We start from the raw sequence: 19,940 nt of genomic DNA on the forward strand, positions 1-19,940 counted from the left end.
CCTATAAAATATGCTGCTATATTTGCCCCATGGTCCTCCTGCTCTGAGTTACCAAAAGCTTGGCTTGTGCTTTCCACCAAATTAGGTGAATAGGGAACAAAACTGGCAGTGATTAAATTATTGAATAGTTGTTAAATAATACAGCAGTGTTTTGCACACAGAAAGAGAAGGAAAGAGTGAATTGAAGAAATCGAGGTAGAGCAACATAGAACATAGTCTTAAATTGAAAATGTTACTTATATGTGATAACTTTTAAAATAACATCCCATCACGCAACAACATAAATTATGCATAAACATAAAAATTATTTTCTTTATTCAAGGGATTAATATTTTGAATTTTTGGGTCAGGTTTTTTTTTTTTTTTAATATCAACTGCACCTTAGTCACTATTTCTGTTGAATAAAGAGTATCTTTAGGGGATGATTTTTTTCCACAGAAGATGGGAAAACTGTTCAAGCAATAATATTACCACAATGATCATTAAAAGAATACATAAAGTGCTGCTCTTATTTTTTTTTAATTTTACTTTTATTAACTTTAGTATGTAGCTCCTCAATCATATGGTTCTTATTTTAGTAAAATGCAAACGTACCTCATATGGATAAGGAAGATTGTTAAATGTGAGATCATTCTGAGCCTGCATGGATCCAAAATGTTTTCTATCCAATGATAGATCATATAACTGGGACATAGACTTTCCTGAGTTTTGAATTTATTGTGTCCAAAAGAATGGAAAATATGCACCAAAGTCATAGATCAAAGAAGTAACCCAGCTGGACTTAAGGAGGATAATATTAATGAGTATGAGCTCTATAATTATCTCTTTGGAAAATACAGCTTTGATAAAGGATTTTCAGTACCTCAGAAGTGTGTATTTGAAAGTTGAAGCCAAGTAAGTTCAAGCCAGAAGCAAAGAAGCCTTTTCCTCTTTCCTTTTATAATTTAGCTCTTAGACAATCTACCACACAGTCTGTGGTCTTTCTTTCTTAAATTTGAAATAAAGGGGTCTTTCCCTTTCCTCTGACTTCTCTTGAAACTTAAATGAAAATACAGAGGTGAAATGAAATACAGAGGTGCAAAGTGAAATACAGAGGTCACACTGGATGACCTCTGTAATCTTTCTGTGGCTGTGTAGCCCATAAATACGTGGGGGGTGGGTAAGGTTCAATAAATGAATGGCAGTACATGCTGCAAGGTGTTTGTCTCATCATTAAAGGTGTAAAAATGAAAATGGAGACTTAGTCCAAGGCCACAGCTTCATCTGCTGTTAAAGTGTCAAGCAAAAGCTCCCTGCTTGGTGCATGTACTCTGCCTGTGTCCTTCCAGTCCCCAGCACCGCCTGTCCTTGCACCGATGTGCCAACCTGGCCGTGCCCCTTTCAGCTGGAGTTTGAAATGGCACATTCCCACAGACCACTGTGCATCCAGCAGGCCTGGCCCTTTTCCCAGTAAAAAGAGGAGGCAGGAGAAGAGCTGCTTTTTTTAGAACAGGAGGAAAGATAGTGATTGGATTCAATTTGGCATAATCAGTTATGAAATTGATTTTGGACATGCACATACTTCTCTACACACATCCCTGAAGGACAGCACATCCTGATTGCTGATACAAAATTGTCACTGATTCCTGTGTGCACTGCACAAGTGTGAGTACAGAATTTAGTGCCCCACTTTCATAGGATCTAATTCTAGCAGAAATATGAATGCTGATCAACGTTATTTGTAATTAGCATTTCAAGCCCTGTTTTGGAATACAAATCACAATAACAGATGGGGCTTGATATGAGACAGTGGCTCCACTGTATGCAGCATGTGTCCAAAGAGGCATATGCTGCGTACCCTGAGGAATTTATGATCTAAACACATAAAATGAATGAAAGGAGCCAATACAGAGAGGTCCCAGTTGCAACTTGTGTGTTGGATTTAGGGTAGGATTTTATACTCTATTTTTTACTGTACTATGTGCTCTATTTCATACAGATTCACTGAATATCTCTTAAATACCTTATACTATTCTCCTTGTGCCACCAAGGAAAACCCAACCTGATTTTTAATTTTATAATGATCACTGCAGAAATAGTTTGAATTCTGCTTTCTTCCATTGCAATAATAACCTGGTTCTCCCCGTGAAATTTCCTGTGACATTGTTTCTTAATATTGCAGAGTTCAGACTAATAATTTGTTTTCCAAGTTTGACTTCACTTTGTATCTGCATGCAAATCATAAATATTTGTAGAGTGGAGCTTGTAAAGTTTTTCATGGTTTTCATGATCAGACAATAAGCAAAGGTAATCTTTTTCTTTGAAAGGTCAATTCTATTTTTTCCCAAGCCTATTAACTTCACTTCAGCTATTACAAATGCTATGAAAATGAATCTGAGGTTTTTTTAGTCCCGGTTTATGTTGGTTTTCCCTTCACAAAAAGAAGCAGTGTTACAGTGTCAGTGAAATATGTTGTCCTTCTTTTTGAAATGTGAGCCCTGTTAAATTCTTGATTATCAAGGATCAGGTCTTTATTTGAAATAAATCACAGAAAACAGAGACGTATCTAAGGTATTTTAATTGATTCCAGGAAATATTTTTTTTTTTTCTGAGCTATCCAAATCCTGCTCTTTGTAAATAATTCTCCTTTGAATAGCTGGGAAATATACAAAGCCAGTCTCTTTGCTGTATTGGAGAAAATTGTTATAACCTGTTTCACCTACATATTGTGGTGAAACAGTTTATAACCTAGGGAAAAGCTCCTACTTACAATATCACATGAAAGTTTTTGTTGTTGCAATATTGGCACAGGCCTGGAAACCAGAACAATTTATGTAACCAGTCACAATTCTGTTTGATGGTGCAATTGAAATGCTCTGCAAACAATTCAATCAGGCATCAAAGTTCTCTTTTATTTTGTTTTTAAGCCCCAAATGAATTTTAGTGGACATCACATATTAACACTATGATGTTAGAGAACAAAAATATTGTGACTGAAGGTAAATAAATGAACTTGACCAACAGAGTCACTAACATGTTAGGTAATTAATGCTGTTGAGAATATAGAGGTTTATACCCTGTGACATAAGCAAATAAAGGGCCATATGAGCACTTAATAGTAGAATTTCAGGAGCCATCAGATCCATGGAAATCTGAATATTTTTTGGTGTTCCTTCATCAATTTCTATTTTGGGAGGTGACAATACTTGATCAAGAAGATTGATTTTGTGGGAGTAGGATTGTATTCAGTTAGAAAGAAAGAGCAGCTTTCCTGTGTGACCTGAGGAAATAGGAAAACTGTGAGGGAATGTGGAAATTTTCAAGTTCTCAAGTAGCTGAATCAGTGGTCTGAGCTCCACAAAGTCCTTTAGGTTACAGTATGTGCAGTGATGTGTAAATCAAGCCAAAAATTAAGGTAGTAATTATTTTGAAATATTGATTGGATTGACAACTCAGTACTAAATATTAGCCAAAAATACCAGAGGGCCCTTCAGATTTGTTCCTCTTTTGGGATAGAAGGTAAATGATCTGTTATTCAGAGTAGGCCCAAGTGCCTGTACATACACAGAGACAGAGGTACTCGTGTTGTGTGGGTGGCTGTCTGTACTGGTATTACACCAGCTCAGAATTCTCTCATTTCTGTACATTGTTCCTTTCAGTAAAATTTTATCTGGGAAAAGATAAAAAACTGGGAAAGAATTAAGCAAGCAGAGACAAAGTTTTTGATTATTTAAAGGAGACAAAATGGCAAGAAAATGTAAAATGTATTACTCTTCTGTATTAAAAGCTTAAAAAACCTAGGGAAAGATATTAATTTAAGAACATGACTAATTTGAGCAGTTCTTTAATGGGATACATTAAATTAAGTCCAAATTTATTATCTGTTCTGTAAATGGATGGATGCTCCTTTTTACACCTAATTTATATTTAAAATTTTAAAACTGTTTTCTGTTTAATCCATTTGCTTCTCTACTACCTATGTACCAAAGAGATATTTTTTGGGTACTTTCTGTAGGTTGCAGTGCTGCATGTACTGGCTGAAATAAAGCTGTAAAGGCTTGGAAATGGCATTTATTTCCCATGCAATTCTAGTTTTTGCCATTTAGTTATCAGTGATGATACTAGGTCTGTTACACTGATGAAGAATGAAATTATCAGGGAACTTTTCAGGACTAACATTTTCTACAATACCAGCACAGCTTGGATTGGAACGTTCATTTGTTTCCTCTACAACACAAACTGTTGTTTCATGAGCTTCAGCCTAAGTATCACTTGTGTTATTTGCTAATGGTTTAAGAACTTCCAAATAGCTGTAGCTTGTCTGGTGAAATAGAGAATATGCACCTGATGATTCTCTAGGTAATACATCCACACTTTATAGACTGGAGTCAGCTGGAGCCATTATTCCCTGATGTACAACAGGACCTTCTCAAGACACTTAAGAAGTGTTGCATTTTCTACATTCTGCTTACATTGAGAGCGAGCATAATCAGTGGCAAAATCAGAAGTGCAACGCTGGCAAAAATGCGTTTTATGCTATTAAAATATCTGCAGTTTTCCTGACCTAAAAGTCAGTTTGAGTACCTGTATATATTAGGAGAATTTGTCTTCAGAACTTTTTGCAAAGCCAGGAACAAAGCAAAGGCTTGTATTCAATTTTTCAGTGCCTTGTTTGTTTTTTTTTTTTTTTTATCTAAGCTCTGTGTAATAATTAGTTATTGATAATTTATTAATGTCCTTAGTATGCTTATTAAAAATATATATATTTTCCTGTCACATTCTCACTGTGCAATCTCTCCATGTGTATCTACTCATAAAATATTTTTCCTACTAATACCAGTTCCTAGGTTTCAAAGACAGTGAAATTATCATCGTTTAACAGGACAATGATGATGTCCAACTAACAATTGCTAGTTAGGAGGCTATGAAACTTCATGTAAACCATAACGCAAAAGTCTTATTTTTGTGCACTGAGAAGAGTGCTTGCACCACCCCTTACTGACAGCTTATAAAATTCAGCAAACAATATTTCTTAGGACTGCATAAGTGGGAAATAGGTCTGAGTTTTGATTCATGGTTAAAAGAACTCCCATCTATGCATGGGCTCAGCCTATATTATTAAAATTTCTAAGTGTTGCATAAATAATGTTACTAGTAATAAAATTATTTTTTGCCTTTCTATAAATTCCTGCTTGTGCAAATGAAGTTGTAACATTTGTAGCAAAATTAAATAAATTTGTAGCATGTTGAAACCTTTACTGCAAGTTGATAATCTAACATGCTTTAATATATCCTGTAGGTAGCCTATAGGACATTAAAATCCTCGGGATTACATAACTTGGTTAAAGGGTTGTTTCTGACACTTTTTTACTCAGTCCTCATTCTCCTTTTCTTCCTCACATAGAAAATGATTACTTTCCTCCAGGTCGCATCTTCCCTCCCAATTACCTGCATACCAGAGAATTCTAGAGCTGTGACTAATATTTCAGCTGTCATTAATTTATCCACAGAGTCTCTTCAGTTAATGTGTTATTACGGATCTGTTTCTTCAATGATGTACTCATACATAACTTCTGAAAATTTAATAATATATTCCATTTCCTAATGTGTACAGCTGAGTCAGGAATCCTGCGAGCTGACTGAAAAGAAGAAATAGACTGGCTTAAAGGTTTTGTTTCTCAATGATATTTTCCCCAGGAGAACAACATACGGACTGCAATCTTCGCTTCCCAACTTATTTCAAACTCTAGTAGCACGGCATTTTTCTGTAATAGCAAATATCCAATTCAGCTGATATATCCAGCATAAGCTTTTATTTATATTCATATTTATCAATATAGACATGTAAATAGAGAAACTGAGAACTGTATTCAGGACATTAATTAAATAAAATTATTTGAAAACATATGCCCTTTCAGTTATGTCTGGGTTACCTCACATTCTCCATTTGCTTGCTACTGCAGTAATTTCCTTTTGTTTCTTCAGTTGAAAAAAGCCCTCCAGAATTATCAGTGTTTGTGAGCAAAGACTTTGAGATCTCTGAGGTTAGGATCAGTCCTGCTGACAATTCCATTCACCTTGTGACTCAAGCTGTGCCTCTTTCTGGCCTTCCACGACTTTCCTCCTCCTAAAGGAGCCTCGTTGCTTACATATGCCCCTGCAGGTCTCTGTTGCAGCCCAGTTTCCAGACAGACTTCTTATCTGCTGTCTAGCCAGAATAATTTTAATGAAATATACATCAACTTTATGGTAAAATGGGAGGGGTCTCAAGCTGTATACAGCTACTGAACAACCCAGAAACTCAAATTGTAATTTGTTTTTGGTTTATCTTTTTTTTTTCCTCTTTTCTTTCTTTTTCTACATATCCTCGCTACATCAGTTATCCCTGCAACTAAAGCTGGACTGTGTTAAAGTTTGAACACAAATTCTGTGAAAATGAAATGAATGTATATACACATGAATTAAGCTCTGTTTGAAATTCTTGTTGTAGTAGTAGTAATTTTAAAGGTTGTTACAGCAAAATTTCGTGGGCAGGAGGAGTATACAACCTGTATATATCTAAGAATTTCTTATCAGTCCAAGTAATGTGAGTTTAAACCAAATAAACCAAGCAATTATTCTTTGTTCAGTTATAATGACTTGAATATTTTAATTCAAATTATCTAAGTAATAAAGGGCGAAAAATAACATTAGAGCAAAAATTGTTACACAAAATTTTCCTAGTTTTCCTTTCTTTGTTTTAATCACCCAGACACCAGAGGCAGGCTGACAGCTAATAGTGCTTGCTTTTCTTGAAAGAGAAAAAAAAAAAAAAAAGAAAAAAAGAAAAAAAAAAAAGAAAAAAAAAGTAGAAACAGATTGACAATTCATCACCCTGCCTTGGGTCAGCTTCAAGTTATTTTTGTCCATTTTGTAATGCAGTAAGTTGACATGATTTTTCTTCATGTGTGCACAGCCACAGGTTTTTTTGGTTTCTTTCCTTTTTAAGTTTTCCCCATGTTTTCACTTGCTGGCCACTAAAATTACAGAACAAGCACCTTCAGTCCCAAGTTCCAGTAATATTTGACTGTCTAAACTAAGATACAAATTTATAGTAAAATTGTTATTTTTAGTGGCTGTTTTATGTGAGGTCTGTATTGAATAAGAACATTGTACTTAAAGGTCTTCTTCCTGAGGATTTTGCTGGCCTGAATCCATTTGAGTCACCTATTTTAATGGCATCATAGCAGTGTTGGAATAGATTCAGATCAGCAAAATTCTTAGGAATAAAGCCATTAAATACTGTATTTATGAGTGAAATAGGATTTATAATTACAAAGTACATATTAAATTATTGGAGATGTAGTATTTCTGTTATAAACACTCATTTGTGGTTACTGTTGTCATTTATCATGGGCAACACTAATGCTTGTTCTACTCTACAAGTTTATTTGATATGATACTAATATTTTTGCCATTAAAAATCATCAACCATTTCTTTCTTGTGATTTGGATCATTAAGATTTGTGATTTACATCTAGGATTTGCATCTTTAGCAGAAGTTATCTTGAATGGATTCTCATAATTTTTCTCTCTTAAATAGTTTTCTTACATATTCATTGTTGAGTAAAAACCAATGAAGGAAAGAAGTTTAGTTTTCCATTTCATGTCTTAGTAAGTGTTCGGTGTCAGGATTCCATGTGTCATCTCTTTGCGTAATGACTAAACCTTGAAAGAAATGCCAGCATGAATCAATGAAATATCATTTCATATTTCAAAAAGTTGTACGAAGCATTTAAGAACACATTTTTTTCCTGAGACTGTACATGCAGCTAACAACCTGTATAGAACCTGCTGCCATTTACAATCTGAATTCTATAAAAGTAACTGGTGTGTCTGCAGCTGAACAGAAAATCAAAACAACAGTATTTTTTTCTTCAACATTAGGTTTTCTTGTGACTTCCCTGGTGCTACACTATAGATCTACAACCAATAGGTGCTTCAATAATTTCTTCTTTGTGGCAAAACAGATTCCTGAAAATTCAGGAATTTGCAGCATGCTGACATGTATAATTAACAAGCTGAAGTTTTAAAATATCACAAGGTCTCCTATAGAAATCACTGAAGTCCAAGACACTGCTGTAGCATTATTCTGATTCACTGGACATTAAGGCATATGCACATAGCAATACTCTGGAATTTTCTGCTGTCTCCAACAGGTGCATGGATAGAATACATTTACCTGAAGAGAATGGGGAATATTGTGAATATACCATCCATAATCCAGAAGGGAGCTTCCATCAGCTTCTACACGATGATGGCTGTTGTGACTAACAGCCCTTTCTGTCATCATCAAAGGTAGATTTTCAGACTAGGAATTGCTGGTCACGTACATTTAATAGACTTCTGGAATTTTATCATCATTTAATATCAGCATGTCAGGTTGCAGAAGTTCTTATCTTTCATGCTGCTTCAAGAAACATTTTCAAGGGCAATTAAGATCTGCTTAAATCTCACTTATAAGAAGCATGAAGTATATGATCTCAAGTTACCTCTCATGTGGATGCGAGCACAACCTGAAATCAGCAAACTTCCTAAAAAATTGTTATTTGTGAAATTCCAAAGATGATTCTGTTAATCAATATTTGTTTTCTCCTTGAAAATTCAGTGATGTGTACTGGAAACATAACCAAGACTAAATAATGGGTTGGAAAATTTTAACAATTTGATTGAAAGAAGGAAGAACTATGATTTTTTCAATCCTCCTCCCTGCAGTATGAGGATCTTCGACTGTGTACATCTGAAACAGATCCTTTGCTGGAAATTTAAAACACCTTCAGCTTTTACTACAGTTACATGTTCTTACAGTGACTGTTTTTTAGTACATTGCTCCATGTTTTGCAAAAGAAAAACACAGTCTCAGTTTTAAGCCACTACCTTCTTCATCTTTTCTGTAGTTAATATATGCAGTGCACATCCAAAATGATACTAAAGTACACAATGTGTCAGAAGATATATTCGGTAAATTTGACAGGCAAAACTCACCTGTAGCATTTCAACTATGGACAATGATGGCACTGTGCTCATGAATAAACTTTAAACATTAGAAGAAAAACAAATAAAGGTATTTCAACTTGTCTAGGTTTTAAATAAAAGGATTGTTTTGCTTGCAGTCTTGCACTTGGACTTTGGGGGTTGTAGGAGTACATTGACAGCCAAGTGGTAAACTCTAGGAGGGAAGTCAGCTGCTCTGACCATTCAAGCAACATTACTAAAACCCAGCTACAAATGAGTCACCAATTTCTGCAACTGTTCTTACCTTCCATTCTTGTTTTCAGCCAACTCAAAATGCAAGTTTTGGCAGCCCTACAACTTCATATCATTTGGTTCTACTTTTTCTCAGTGGGAGTTGGAGCAATGGCTGATAAATCAAACTCACCCACTAACCACACCATCCACCTCTGTCCAAGTGCAACTTTCTACAGTTTGTAAATAAGCAACAATTTCTGAGCACCTTAATCAGCGAACTCTCTCTTCCTGATTTTATTAAAATGGCAGTGGAATTTTGCAGATTGAAAACTCCATGGTACCCGAATAATTTATTCTGTTCCAGAAGCTATCCTTGTTTCCATGTGGATGTTGTTGTCTCATCTCATCACTATCCACTCTGCAAGTGGAATTCTTGAAATTCATTGCTCTGGTACTGCCTTGGGAGCTCTGGTTCTTGTCTTTGAAGCTGTGCATAGACCAGTCAAATCAGCATCAGCTGGTCAGGCCTTTGGGAATGCTCACATGTGGAACTACAAATTATACAAGACATTCAGGAAGCATGATCATGACAGAAGGAGTCAAGGAGTAGAATAACATTTATAGTATGACATAAATTTTATCAAAACCAAAAATATATATGTACTTTTACAGAACCTGTAGCACTAAACTCAAATTATGCAATACCTCTCATTTTTTAATTAGCATAGAATCATTTTTGTTGAGCTACATATTATAAGTAAAAATATTGCAAGTGCAGAAAATTTTCACTTTTTTTTTTTCACAGAAGATACTTTTTATATGGTGTCATTTTGGATATTTTTACTTACAGACTTGTATAAAAGAGTTTCCTTTAACCATGGCAGAGAACTAGATTGCTATAAGTGTTCAAAATAAAAGGGCTTTCCTGCTTCTGAATTTAGGGAATGTGCTTTTTATGGGGATAAAATCACAAAGTGACTTTACCTAAGTAAAACATTTTTCAAAGTCTCTGCTGAAGACTTTTTACTTGTATTTTAGTTTTATGCTGGTGATGAAGTTATGGGGGAAAAAGCCCTCCACCACCAAAGCCTCCAAATCCCACTTTTATTTATGATTTCTATTAAATTCTCCAATGAATAGTAACCATGAAAAATATTTATTTCTTAGATTTTATTATTAATTCTAAAATGTTATGAAAATATAACTCCTGAAGGCTTCATCATTCTTTCAGTGCCTAAGAGTGTAAGGGTCTGTTAACATAATTTTTGTTTCCAAAGAATATGTAAATCTGTATGGTACTGTCTTAGCTTCAAGTTTGTGAGACCTCAATGTTTGCTCATTCTCCATAGTGGGAGGAGATACTGAGTAATTCAGTGAATGAGCACAAATCATGAGTGTTGGGCCACAGAGACTATTCTGATTGTCTACAGGGTTGTTCTGTCCCATTTATGCTCTTTATCATTATCAAGCAAAATAATAAAATACAGATTCTACATCTCCCATGCTACAACATTTGAAAAAAAAAATAATGTCCCAATTTAGTGTGTATCCATTATTATTTCAGGCAGGCTTCAGAGTTACTGACATTGTTAATTTATAGAGATTATGTATGTATTTTGGTTTTGGCCCATTGGCAGCTCCAAAGCTTTCTTCCTGGTGGGGATTTCTCCTAAGGATTACTGGGCAGGTGTAGTGTTCCCATACCTGTGTCTCTTTCTCTTCTTGTTTTGGTGTGTTATGGTTCCAGACATAGTACTAATGTGTGTTCTCGATAATTAGTGCAGGAGAGAAACTAACCCCAGAAAGGCATTACCAATGGTTAGAAAGTTCTGCTTTGTCAGTTTATCCTGTCAGTTTATCCATTTTAATAATCTCCTTTACAATAACAGAAAAATGTAAATAGTGTGTCTTCAGTTTTTGCTCCAGGTAATGCTGCATATTTGATTTTTGTCCCAGTTTCTTCATTGCTCTTTTTCATACTCAACTGCCCTGTTACATGCTTTTTTTGTGTGATCATATGTCCTTGAATCATTAACCCAGATGTCTCTTGTCTGATTTATACCATAAAGAAATATAATACAGCCACACCAGTATTTTGAAGTCCTTGTGAAACTTCACCATACTAACTACAATTTTGATTTGGATGTGGTAATCTCCCTCATATTCTGGGAATCCTCTCACAGCTAGAGACACCTGCATGAAAACATTGCCTTTCAAATATTTATTTGTTTAATTAGTTGTTTCTTTGTTTGTAATGGAATTTTCTTGGTCTGTATTTACACCCTGTTTTTCTTTCATGTGTTTCTTTCTTCAGGAATGCCAGCACATCAGTATATTTCTAATCAGCTATTGTAGTATCTTTGTAAAAGAAATAAATTATGGAATTGTACACCAATCCATCTGCAGAATAGACTCAGGGAACAGGACTTTTTAAACTGTTTAATAAAAAGCCACAGTATAATATGTACTATAAGCAATGAAGCAGAACACATTTTAGAAATTTTGCTTGATTTAGTAAGCAGTTTTAACACATTAACCTAAAAAAAGTAGAAGTTGGTTTTAGTAAATGCATATTTTTATGATGATTCTAGTGCAATTTTCTTGCCTATCATTGTTTTATTTGTTTTATGGACTTTGAAACTAGTAAATCCTTCTTACAATGTTTCTTGCCATATATTTGATTATAAGAATAAATGATATATGAAAATTTCCTATTATTCAGAGTATTTATTAGTATTTATAGCTTGAGTTTTGTTCTGCCTATAAATCTAAGATATATTACATCATCTACATTTGAATAAGAGAATGTGAGAACATAAGAAAATCATACTGAGTACAGTCAAAATTTTTTCATCAGTACTAGAAAATAATTAAATAAACTAAAAGGACATTGAGAAATTACTGTGAAACCTATTTAAGGATCTTTGTGCTTATTTTATTATTATTTTCTTGTATTACATCTGTTAGTATTCACATATGTGCTTAGGGATATTTGGAATTACTTATAGTGAAATATGTATTAGTGAATTAAAGTATTTAAAATTAGTATTGAACTAATGAATCACTAATACAGTATTTACTATTGTATCTATGATTCATTGTCACAGGTTGTTTCACCATTTTAAATGTAAGTTCTTAAGGATTTGTCATCAAGGTAAAATCAGAAATTAAATTTCTGAAGTGTATGCGCATTTTAGGTAGGAATAATGGAGTTTGACCATGGAATTATATGCTTAATATTTAAATAAAGAAGAAAATACTCATAACTGATATTAACTGTGCCATAGAATGTACTTGTTTTACATCTATATAAACAATAGATATAATATTATATAAATAAGCATTTATATTTATGTTTCACATATATAAAAATCTGGCTTTGTGTCAGAAATTATAAAACAATGGGGTTTTTTAAAGAAATTGCATTTTAATTAGCCGAGGAATTCCTTCCAAAAGCCATGGTGTTCACTATTGTAACATGTTTACTAGCAACATCATAACTTTTCCTTTTTTTGATGATATTGTGGAAATAGAATTTTCAGTATTAAAATTGATAGTTAAGTGATCTAAGTTGCTAATTTTTACCAATCCAAAGAGGTTTATGTTGGCTTCTGGGTTACAATTCAAGAACTTTAATTTACAACCTATGATGAGCTGTTTTCACAGGAAACAAAATTCAGTCTACTTGGATTCTTACATAGGGTCAGGATACTTTTCTTTCTATAGAAATCATGATAAACAGCATGCTTCATTTGACTGCTTTACATCAAATATTTTAAGGTCTAAATTGTGACATATTTCTTTTAGTAAGTCAAGGAACAATTGTAATGAGTTAAAAGCTCAGACACTTAAACATCAGCTGCCACTTGGTGAGTATTGAGTGTAATATGCAGTAAACTTGAGTGTGTGTATTATAGAATTAAACATAAAAATCTGCTTCAAGTGTAACATCATGCACAGAAATAGTTACTGTGTTCTCATCTCTTTTCCACCTTATAATAATGAAGGTAGGTTAACATCAGTATCTTTAATCACATTTGGAGGTTTTTTCCCCTTAAGCAAAAGAAGTGAGAGATGACAAAGTACAACAAATTTCCCAAAGGTTGCCCAGAGAAGCTGTGGCTGTCCCATCCCTGGAAATGTTTAAGGCCTGGTTGGATGGGACTCTGAGCAAACTGATCTAGTGGAAGGTGTCTCTGCCCAGGCAGGGGAGTTGTAATGAGATGAGCTTTAGAGGTCCTTTCCAGTCCAAGTATTGTATGATGCTTTAAGTAAAGAGCAGAAGAAAATAACTTCTTTTTCCTCAGGCAGAATATTTCATGAAGTTTGAAGCATCAAGAAGAGGAATTTTTCTTTATTTTGTTTAGTTTTACCTAATATTTGTATATGCTTTAAATAAAAATAATTTTGTGGGGAGGGACGGGAGGGGCAAGGTGAGTCATTGTGGATAAGTATTTTTTATAAAATTTGTGTTCTAGAAAATTGAAAGGCAGCATTCATTTTTTCATGCCTTTTCCATGTAATAAAAAGAAACTGAAATCCAGAATTTCTAGCTGCATTTATGGTTCAAGTTTTTTTAACAGTTTTGGGGATTTGCTCATTGTCTGAGGCATTACTTCTGTTCAGTTTCACAGCTGCAGTTGTAAGGACCAGAGATAATGCTGTGTGTAATCTAAGATATAGTGTTGTATCTATGCATTTTTCTTAACAGCATCATAACACAGTGAGTGAGAGAGATCATAAAGAAGTTTTGAGTATGGACTTTACTATTGCTGTTATAAATTGATAAGTTTTGTGGTTTCCCTTGACAATGTTCCTTTAAGCATGTACTTATTTCTTTTATTATACTGCCTAGAAAGAGAACATGTTTTTCCATATTTTTTTAATTTATTTGGACAATTTAGAAGTTGCTTAGCTGTCAGTAATAACTTCACTATAGGTGAAGAGATGCTTTCAGTCATTCTTATCAGTAGTGTTTAATATATAAATTCTACATTGATATACATATATAAACATATAAAACCTTCTTTTTTCCTGAATCAATGTAAACAGAGCCCAGATGGCCGTATAGAAGTCAAAGGGCAGCATGGAAAGTCGTCACTGCATATTAAAGATGTGAAGTTGTCAGATTCAGGGAGATATGACTGTGAAGCGGCAAGTAGAATTGGTGGGCACCAAAAGAGCATGTACCTTGATATTGAATGTAAGTTCTAATATTTTGTTTTCTCTTTTAAATCTGTTTTAAAATATTCAAAAAAAAAAAAAAAAACTTGCATAAATGAAGACAGCATGTTCTGTAGCTCATTCTTCTGTGGAAGAATCCTGTTTTTTCTGAAGTTAACAAGACTCTTGTTGGTCTGTTGGTGACTTAAGTAGGACAGGGTTTCTTCTGAAATCATATTCCAGTGTTATTATCCTCTAACTTAAGGCTAAGCTTAATAACTTCAAATCTCCAAGTAAGCTGAGACTGCTGGGAAGGAAAAGTATTCAGCGGGATAAAGTAAAGACTGATTTGAGCAGCAGCTAAGTCTTGAGCTTAACCTTCTAAGAATCAAGATTCTTTTTTGTTTCTGAGTCCTCTGATTTACTAATCCCTAAATGGTGTCTAGCCACTATTATAAAACCTCCTGGAGTTATCATGTTTGTAACAGTCTCTTTTAGAGATTGTCTTTATTCCAAGCTCTTGCACTTTATCCAGGAGAAAAGGAGATTATTTTTGCTTAGAAGAGTCTCATGCTTGAGAAGCTAATCAGATGATATAAATCTGAAATATAAAAAAATTAATTGGGTAATTGCTTCTTCAATTTTTTCTTCAAATTCATGAGCAATGGTCTTCAAAAAATGAAAACAAGAAAAAAATCCTTCTTTTTTAATTTCATTGTTGCTTCATTTATCTAGAAATTTCTAGATACAATTATTTTGCATCTCCAGTAGAGTTTGCATGAGCCTGTTTGAACTGAGTCTTTGAATAGAAAAATTCTTCCCCGTGGAAAGATAAAAGTTGGAATAGGATTCTGTGGCACAGAAATAAAAGTAATGATTGCAGATCATGGAGTGATTTTCTGAGGAGTTCTCAAAGTGCTTTCACTATAGTTGTGTGCTCTTTTTTGGCAGGGAAGCATTGCATTGTGGCATAGAATATAAATCTGAAAGAAAAATGAGGAATGATCAAAAGAATTTTTAGGTGTTAGGAATGGAGAGGTTTGCCAAACCAGAAGACTTAAGAAATCAATCCTAATTTGCTATATTTGTTTTCTTTAATGCATGCAAGGATAACCTTTTATATGTATATAAAGGAGGAAAAAAAAAACTAGATAAAAATGCAAATTAAGTGAAGTTTCTTTAAAATTCTGCCAACTTTCAACATCATGATATGAAATACATGGTTTGATTGTGGTTGTGTTGCCACTATGCTTTAGCATTAATTATAAATATATTTTGTATTCAGAAGAGAGAGAGATGTTGCACCACATGTTATGAATCATGGAGAATTGAAATTTAAGGATTTATTAGCAATACAGAATTCATACCAGAGGGTATAATAAAACCTCTGCATTGATACAATACATTATTATAACCTAAAACACCTTTCAGGGTGAAAGTTTTAGATGATGTGGAAAGAATTTCAAAGTAGCAATCTTTTTATGGTATGGTAGAATTAATTTTGAATATGTGTGGGAACAATAAAATACAGTCTATGAGAAAATGGAATAACTTAAAGTCTGAATTTATGTCTTGTTACACACAGTTTTTGATACAGCATAAAATTTTCTAGAGTTCTAAAATCCTCTGAGGAAATGCAGTTTATAAAGAACATAGAAATATTATTCTACCATCAGAGAAATCACACATTGTAATGGTTACTTTTAATGTATAACAGAATAATTTATTATGATATTTCTAAAACTGGAGTTTTAAGTTTTAAATACTCAACTGCCAGCGAGCTTTAACCCAAATGTATTTTTTTTCCAGCACAGGCATTGTTTGACTAACAGAAATACAATTTTCCTCAATTCCTTTAAGTCAAGTAGTTCTATGATGCAAAGCAAGTGTTTCTGAGGTGATATAATATAGGTCTGTCTCATGTTCTGATTGAGTCAGAGAAATTTTTTGCTTTCCTTTGCAAATAACTTTGCACTGATATATAAGCATCAAATATGACTTATTTGTCTTGCCCAGGAAAGAAAACACTTGTTTAATGGTAAAGAGTTCTCCTGTTCTTAGAAATAATGTCCCCAGGAGGAAGTGCCTCTTTGCAGCCTCATCTCCCATCAGTCTGGCCTCCGACATAAACTTCTGGAACAGAACAGCCCCTTCAAAGAGCCTTTCAGCACCTCCTTGCCTCCATTTCCACCCAGTGCTGGGTTGTCCTAAGCTCTGACAGTCCTTTCCCCAGTATCTTCCTACATGAAGCAGTGTCATGCTTATCTGTCATTCCAGTCATGGGACTTCATAAGTTGCAGGCTTGGGAATTTGAGCAAAAGATTCAGGTTCAAAAACTAAACAACTAATTTGTATTTTTGTAGCAAGCTGTTAAAAATGGGAGGATTCAATGAAGTCAATATCGAATAGTTCTGATTCTCCTTGTAATATTTCCCAAGTGGCATTTCTTCAGCATAATAATTGCAGCTACAAACAGTGCTATCAGGAATTTTACATTTTTTTCCCAAATTTTCATTTTAAAAATTGCATTAAACCCTTCAAAATAGTTTAATTTTTCTCTTCCATTAGTTTGGTTTTGTTCTCTTCCAAACAGTTTTTGAGAATTTATTAAGGTATGGCTCAGTCTTGCAGTTAAGCTGTGTTAACAGAAATTTGAATTATTTTTAATAAAATTCTTATATAAACCCCCAATAACTATTTGAAAATTAAAATATAAATAGGTAATCAGAAATTAATTCTTGATATTGTCCTCTAGTTTCTAGATGGAAGTAAACAATGCATATATGCCTTTCTGTAAGTTAGTAACAAAACTACAGCATTTTTTCTTTATGTTTTATTGTATTTGACAGTTTGTGTAGTCAGGAGAGGAAACTGCTTCCATCACATCCTTAAATGCCACTTCAGTCAAACAGGCCTAGTGAAGGCACTGAGTGCTCTGGTGTCACTGTCTCGTCCTTTTACTCACTGACCCCTATCAGAGATTTAAACTGGCAGTAGGATTACATAGAATTTCCGTGCTTTATCCTTGTTCTCTGTTGGGGTTGCTCCTGGTGATAAGAGCAGTTCTCTAGGACAAGGAGATTATTAGGTTTGATACCAACAGGGAACAGCTAACCCTGGCTTTTATCTGAAGGGAATGCTGTGAAGATATGAATTGCAGGGAACCAGGGGGCCTTTTCAAATATTTCTTCCTACCAAATCATCTTTGTGTTTAGTTATGTCTAATTTTCCTTATATAAAGTATGAAAGGTAAATAAAAATTACATCAAAATAAAATACCATTTTCAAATATTGTTTATTAATGGATTTCATTAACTTCAAAATTTGGTTTTAAGTATGAAGCCTAGTGCGTATTGGATGAGACTAATAGCAAGCAATCAATTGAAAAGTGGAATATATGATATGTACGGTGGAATATATGATATGTATTGGGTATTAAGATCTGTCTATAGGTATTATCTACATATTTATCATAGAGGAATAACTATTTTTTAAATTAAAAATATTAGAGAAATACATATGAAAGATAAAGCTGGCCATATGCTAAGATGAAGTTTTCAAGACAGCCTGAGGAATTTAAATATATAAACCCTAGTGAATTATAACTTGATTTTGCTTATAATATCAGGTGTCTCTCAAAGATAGTTTTGCTATACAAATGTTTACATTTCCATGAGGCAGTTTTTGTCTTTAAAAGCATAATACAGACCTGGCTAAAACAAAAATTCTGATGAGAGAACACATTAGGTCTTGGGTTTCAAAAATTTTTCACTGCATAATAGCACTGAAGAAAAATCTTGATTTTTGCATGTTCAGTGTGCTGGATCATCTTTCACCACATTTTTATTATTAGTTAGGGTGCCCCTACATCATTACTAAGTTGGAAAAGCTTTAAACAGGAGTAATGAACAACACTTATGATCTTTGAAAGATTCTCTATGTGCTCTTACAGTTTTCCCTTCATTGTGTTCAAACTGTCATTAACCTGTTGGAAGTTTTCACAACCCTCACTTCATTTTGTCCTCCCAGGTGCACACATCATGTAAGATGTTACTGTTTCTGACTGCTCTCTATCACCAGGTGAAAATTCCTTTGGACAGTACTCCTTTTATCAGAGAAAGGCATTGAGCTACATCGTTTGAAAAATTCCATTTTCCCATGCACTATCCAGGAAGCATCCTGACTAAGGGGCCTTTTTAGCTGGAATTACCAGTTTTCACATCACTATTTTAGTTAAACCTCTCAATTTCAGTACTGATACTGCAACTATTAGGTATGCCAGTTGGTCCAAAAATGCCTATTTCCTCACACTGCGCAAAGAGTAATGTTTTGAGATAGAATCATCTATGACAAATATATGGCATTGAGTAATGTGGTACATTTTTGTATGAGATCAGCCATGTGAATAGTTGATAAAAATTATTTCTTAAAAACAATTTCTGAAAAAATGCATTTAAATAATTTTTAGTGTATTCCAGGATCATGAATGTTTTCTTAATATTGCTTTTCATCCAAACATGATTTTTATAGTAATATTAAGTATTACTTAAGTACCAAAAAATTATCATGCAAAATGTGAAGTATAGTCTTTACCTGTAAAGAAAACTGTGCAGTATTTGTTATACTATTGTATTGCTTATCAATAACAGTCTTTTCCTTTGTATTTGTTTTGGCTTTTTTTTTTCCATGCCAAAATTTGAAACCAACCTCATTACTGTTGCAGTATTGAACTTGGTTTCATTGTTGTGCGTTAGCTGTATTGCACTGCAGTTCAGTGGGATGCTTTGGTTACATGCAGTTTAGTTTTATATCTTTCCAAAAACATATACAACATTACTTAAAAGTGGATTCAACAGATTGAGCTACAAATTGTGTTTACCTTCAAGGAAGAAAGGCTTTCAGTTGGTGAAAATGCTACTACTGTGTTCAAGATGTCACAAATGTTGTCACAGAATCATAGAATGGTTTGGTTTGGAGCAATCTTAAAGTTCATCCAGTACCAACCCCTGTGCCATGAGCTGGGACTACTTTCACTAGACCAGGTTGCTCAGAGCTCCTCCAAACTAGTCTCGAACACTTCCATGGATGGATCATCCACAATTCTCTGGGAAACCTCAATGTTGTGATAAATGTCACAAAAGGTTCCAGCTGCCTACTGCTATCACAAATCATGATAAATTCAAACAGTTCATAATTTGTATTTAAAAGAAATCAGTGTTAAAAGAAATCAGTGCAGCAACATGCCATCACTACTCACAGAATCACAGAATGGCATTGCCTCTTTCTGTCACTGGACACCACTGAAAAATCCTGACTTTTTCTTCTTTATACCTTCCCTTCATCCATTAGTCATGAGGACCCAGCTCTATCCTGTCATCACAGCCAGAAAACAACACTAATAAATACAAACATATGGCCTGGGAAATAAACAAATTAAAGGAAAAAAACATTCAAGAGAAACAAAATATTGAAATTGTATAGAAAAAAAATCCATCTTTTCTAATAAAGTACTATTGGCGTTAGTTACATTTCTTCTTGTCAAATTTATAGGTTAAAATGAGAAAGCAAAG

The 19,940-nt window shown here is 33.9% G+C and overlaps 1 protein-coding gene across 1 annotated transcript in view; it reads left to right on the forward strand.

The window, feature by feature from the left end:
- Positions 1-19,940, forward strand: part of NCAM2 (neural cell adhesion molecule 2) — a 171,229-nt gene that overhangs the window by 68,511 nt on the left and 82,778 nt on the right. Inside the window, exon 9 of the mRNA XM_041469268.1 lies at positions 14,260-14,410. Coding sequence (XP_041325202.1) covers positions 14,260-14,410 — 151 coding nt within the window. The remainder of the gene's footprint in view (positions 1-14,259; positions 14,411-19,940) is intronic.

Source organism: Pyrgilauda ruficollis, unplaced genomic scaffold (genome assembly GCF_017590135.1).
Source record: "Pyrgilauda ruficollis isolate IOZ18807 unplaced genomic scaffold, ASM1759013v1 scaffold102, whole genome shotgun sequence".
NCBI lineage: Eukaryota > Metazoa > Chordata > Aves > Passeriformes > Passeridae > Pyrgilauda > Pyrgilauda ruficollis.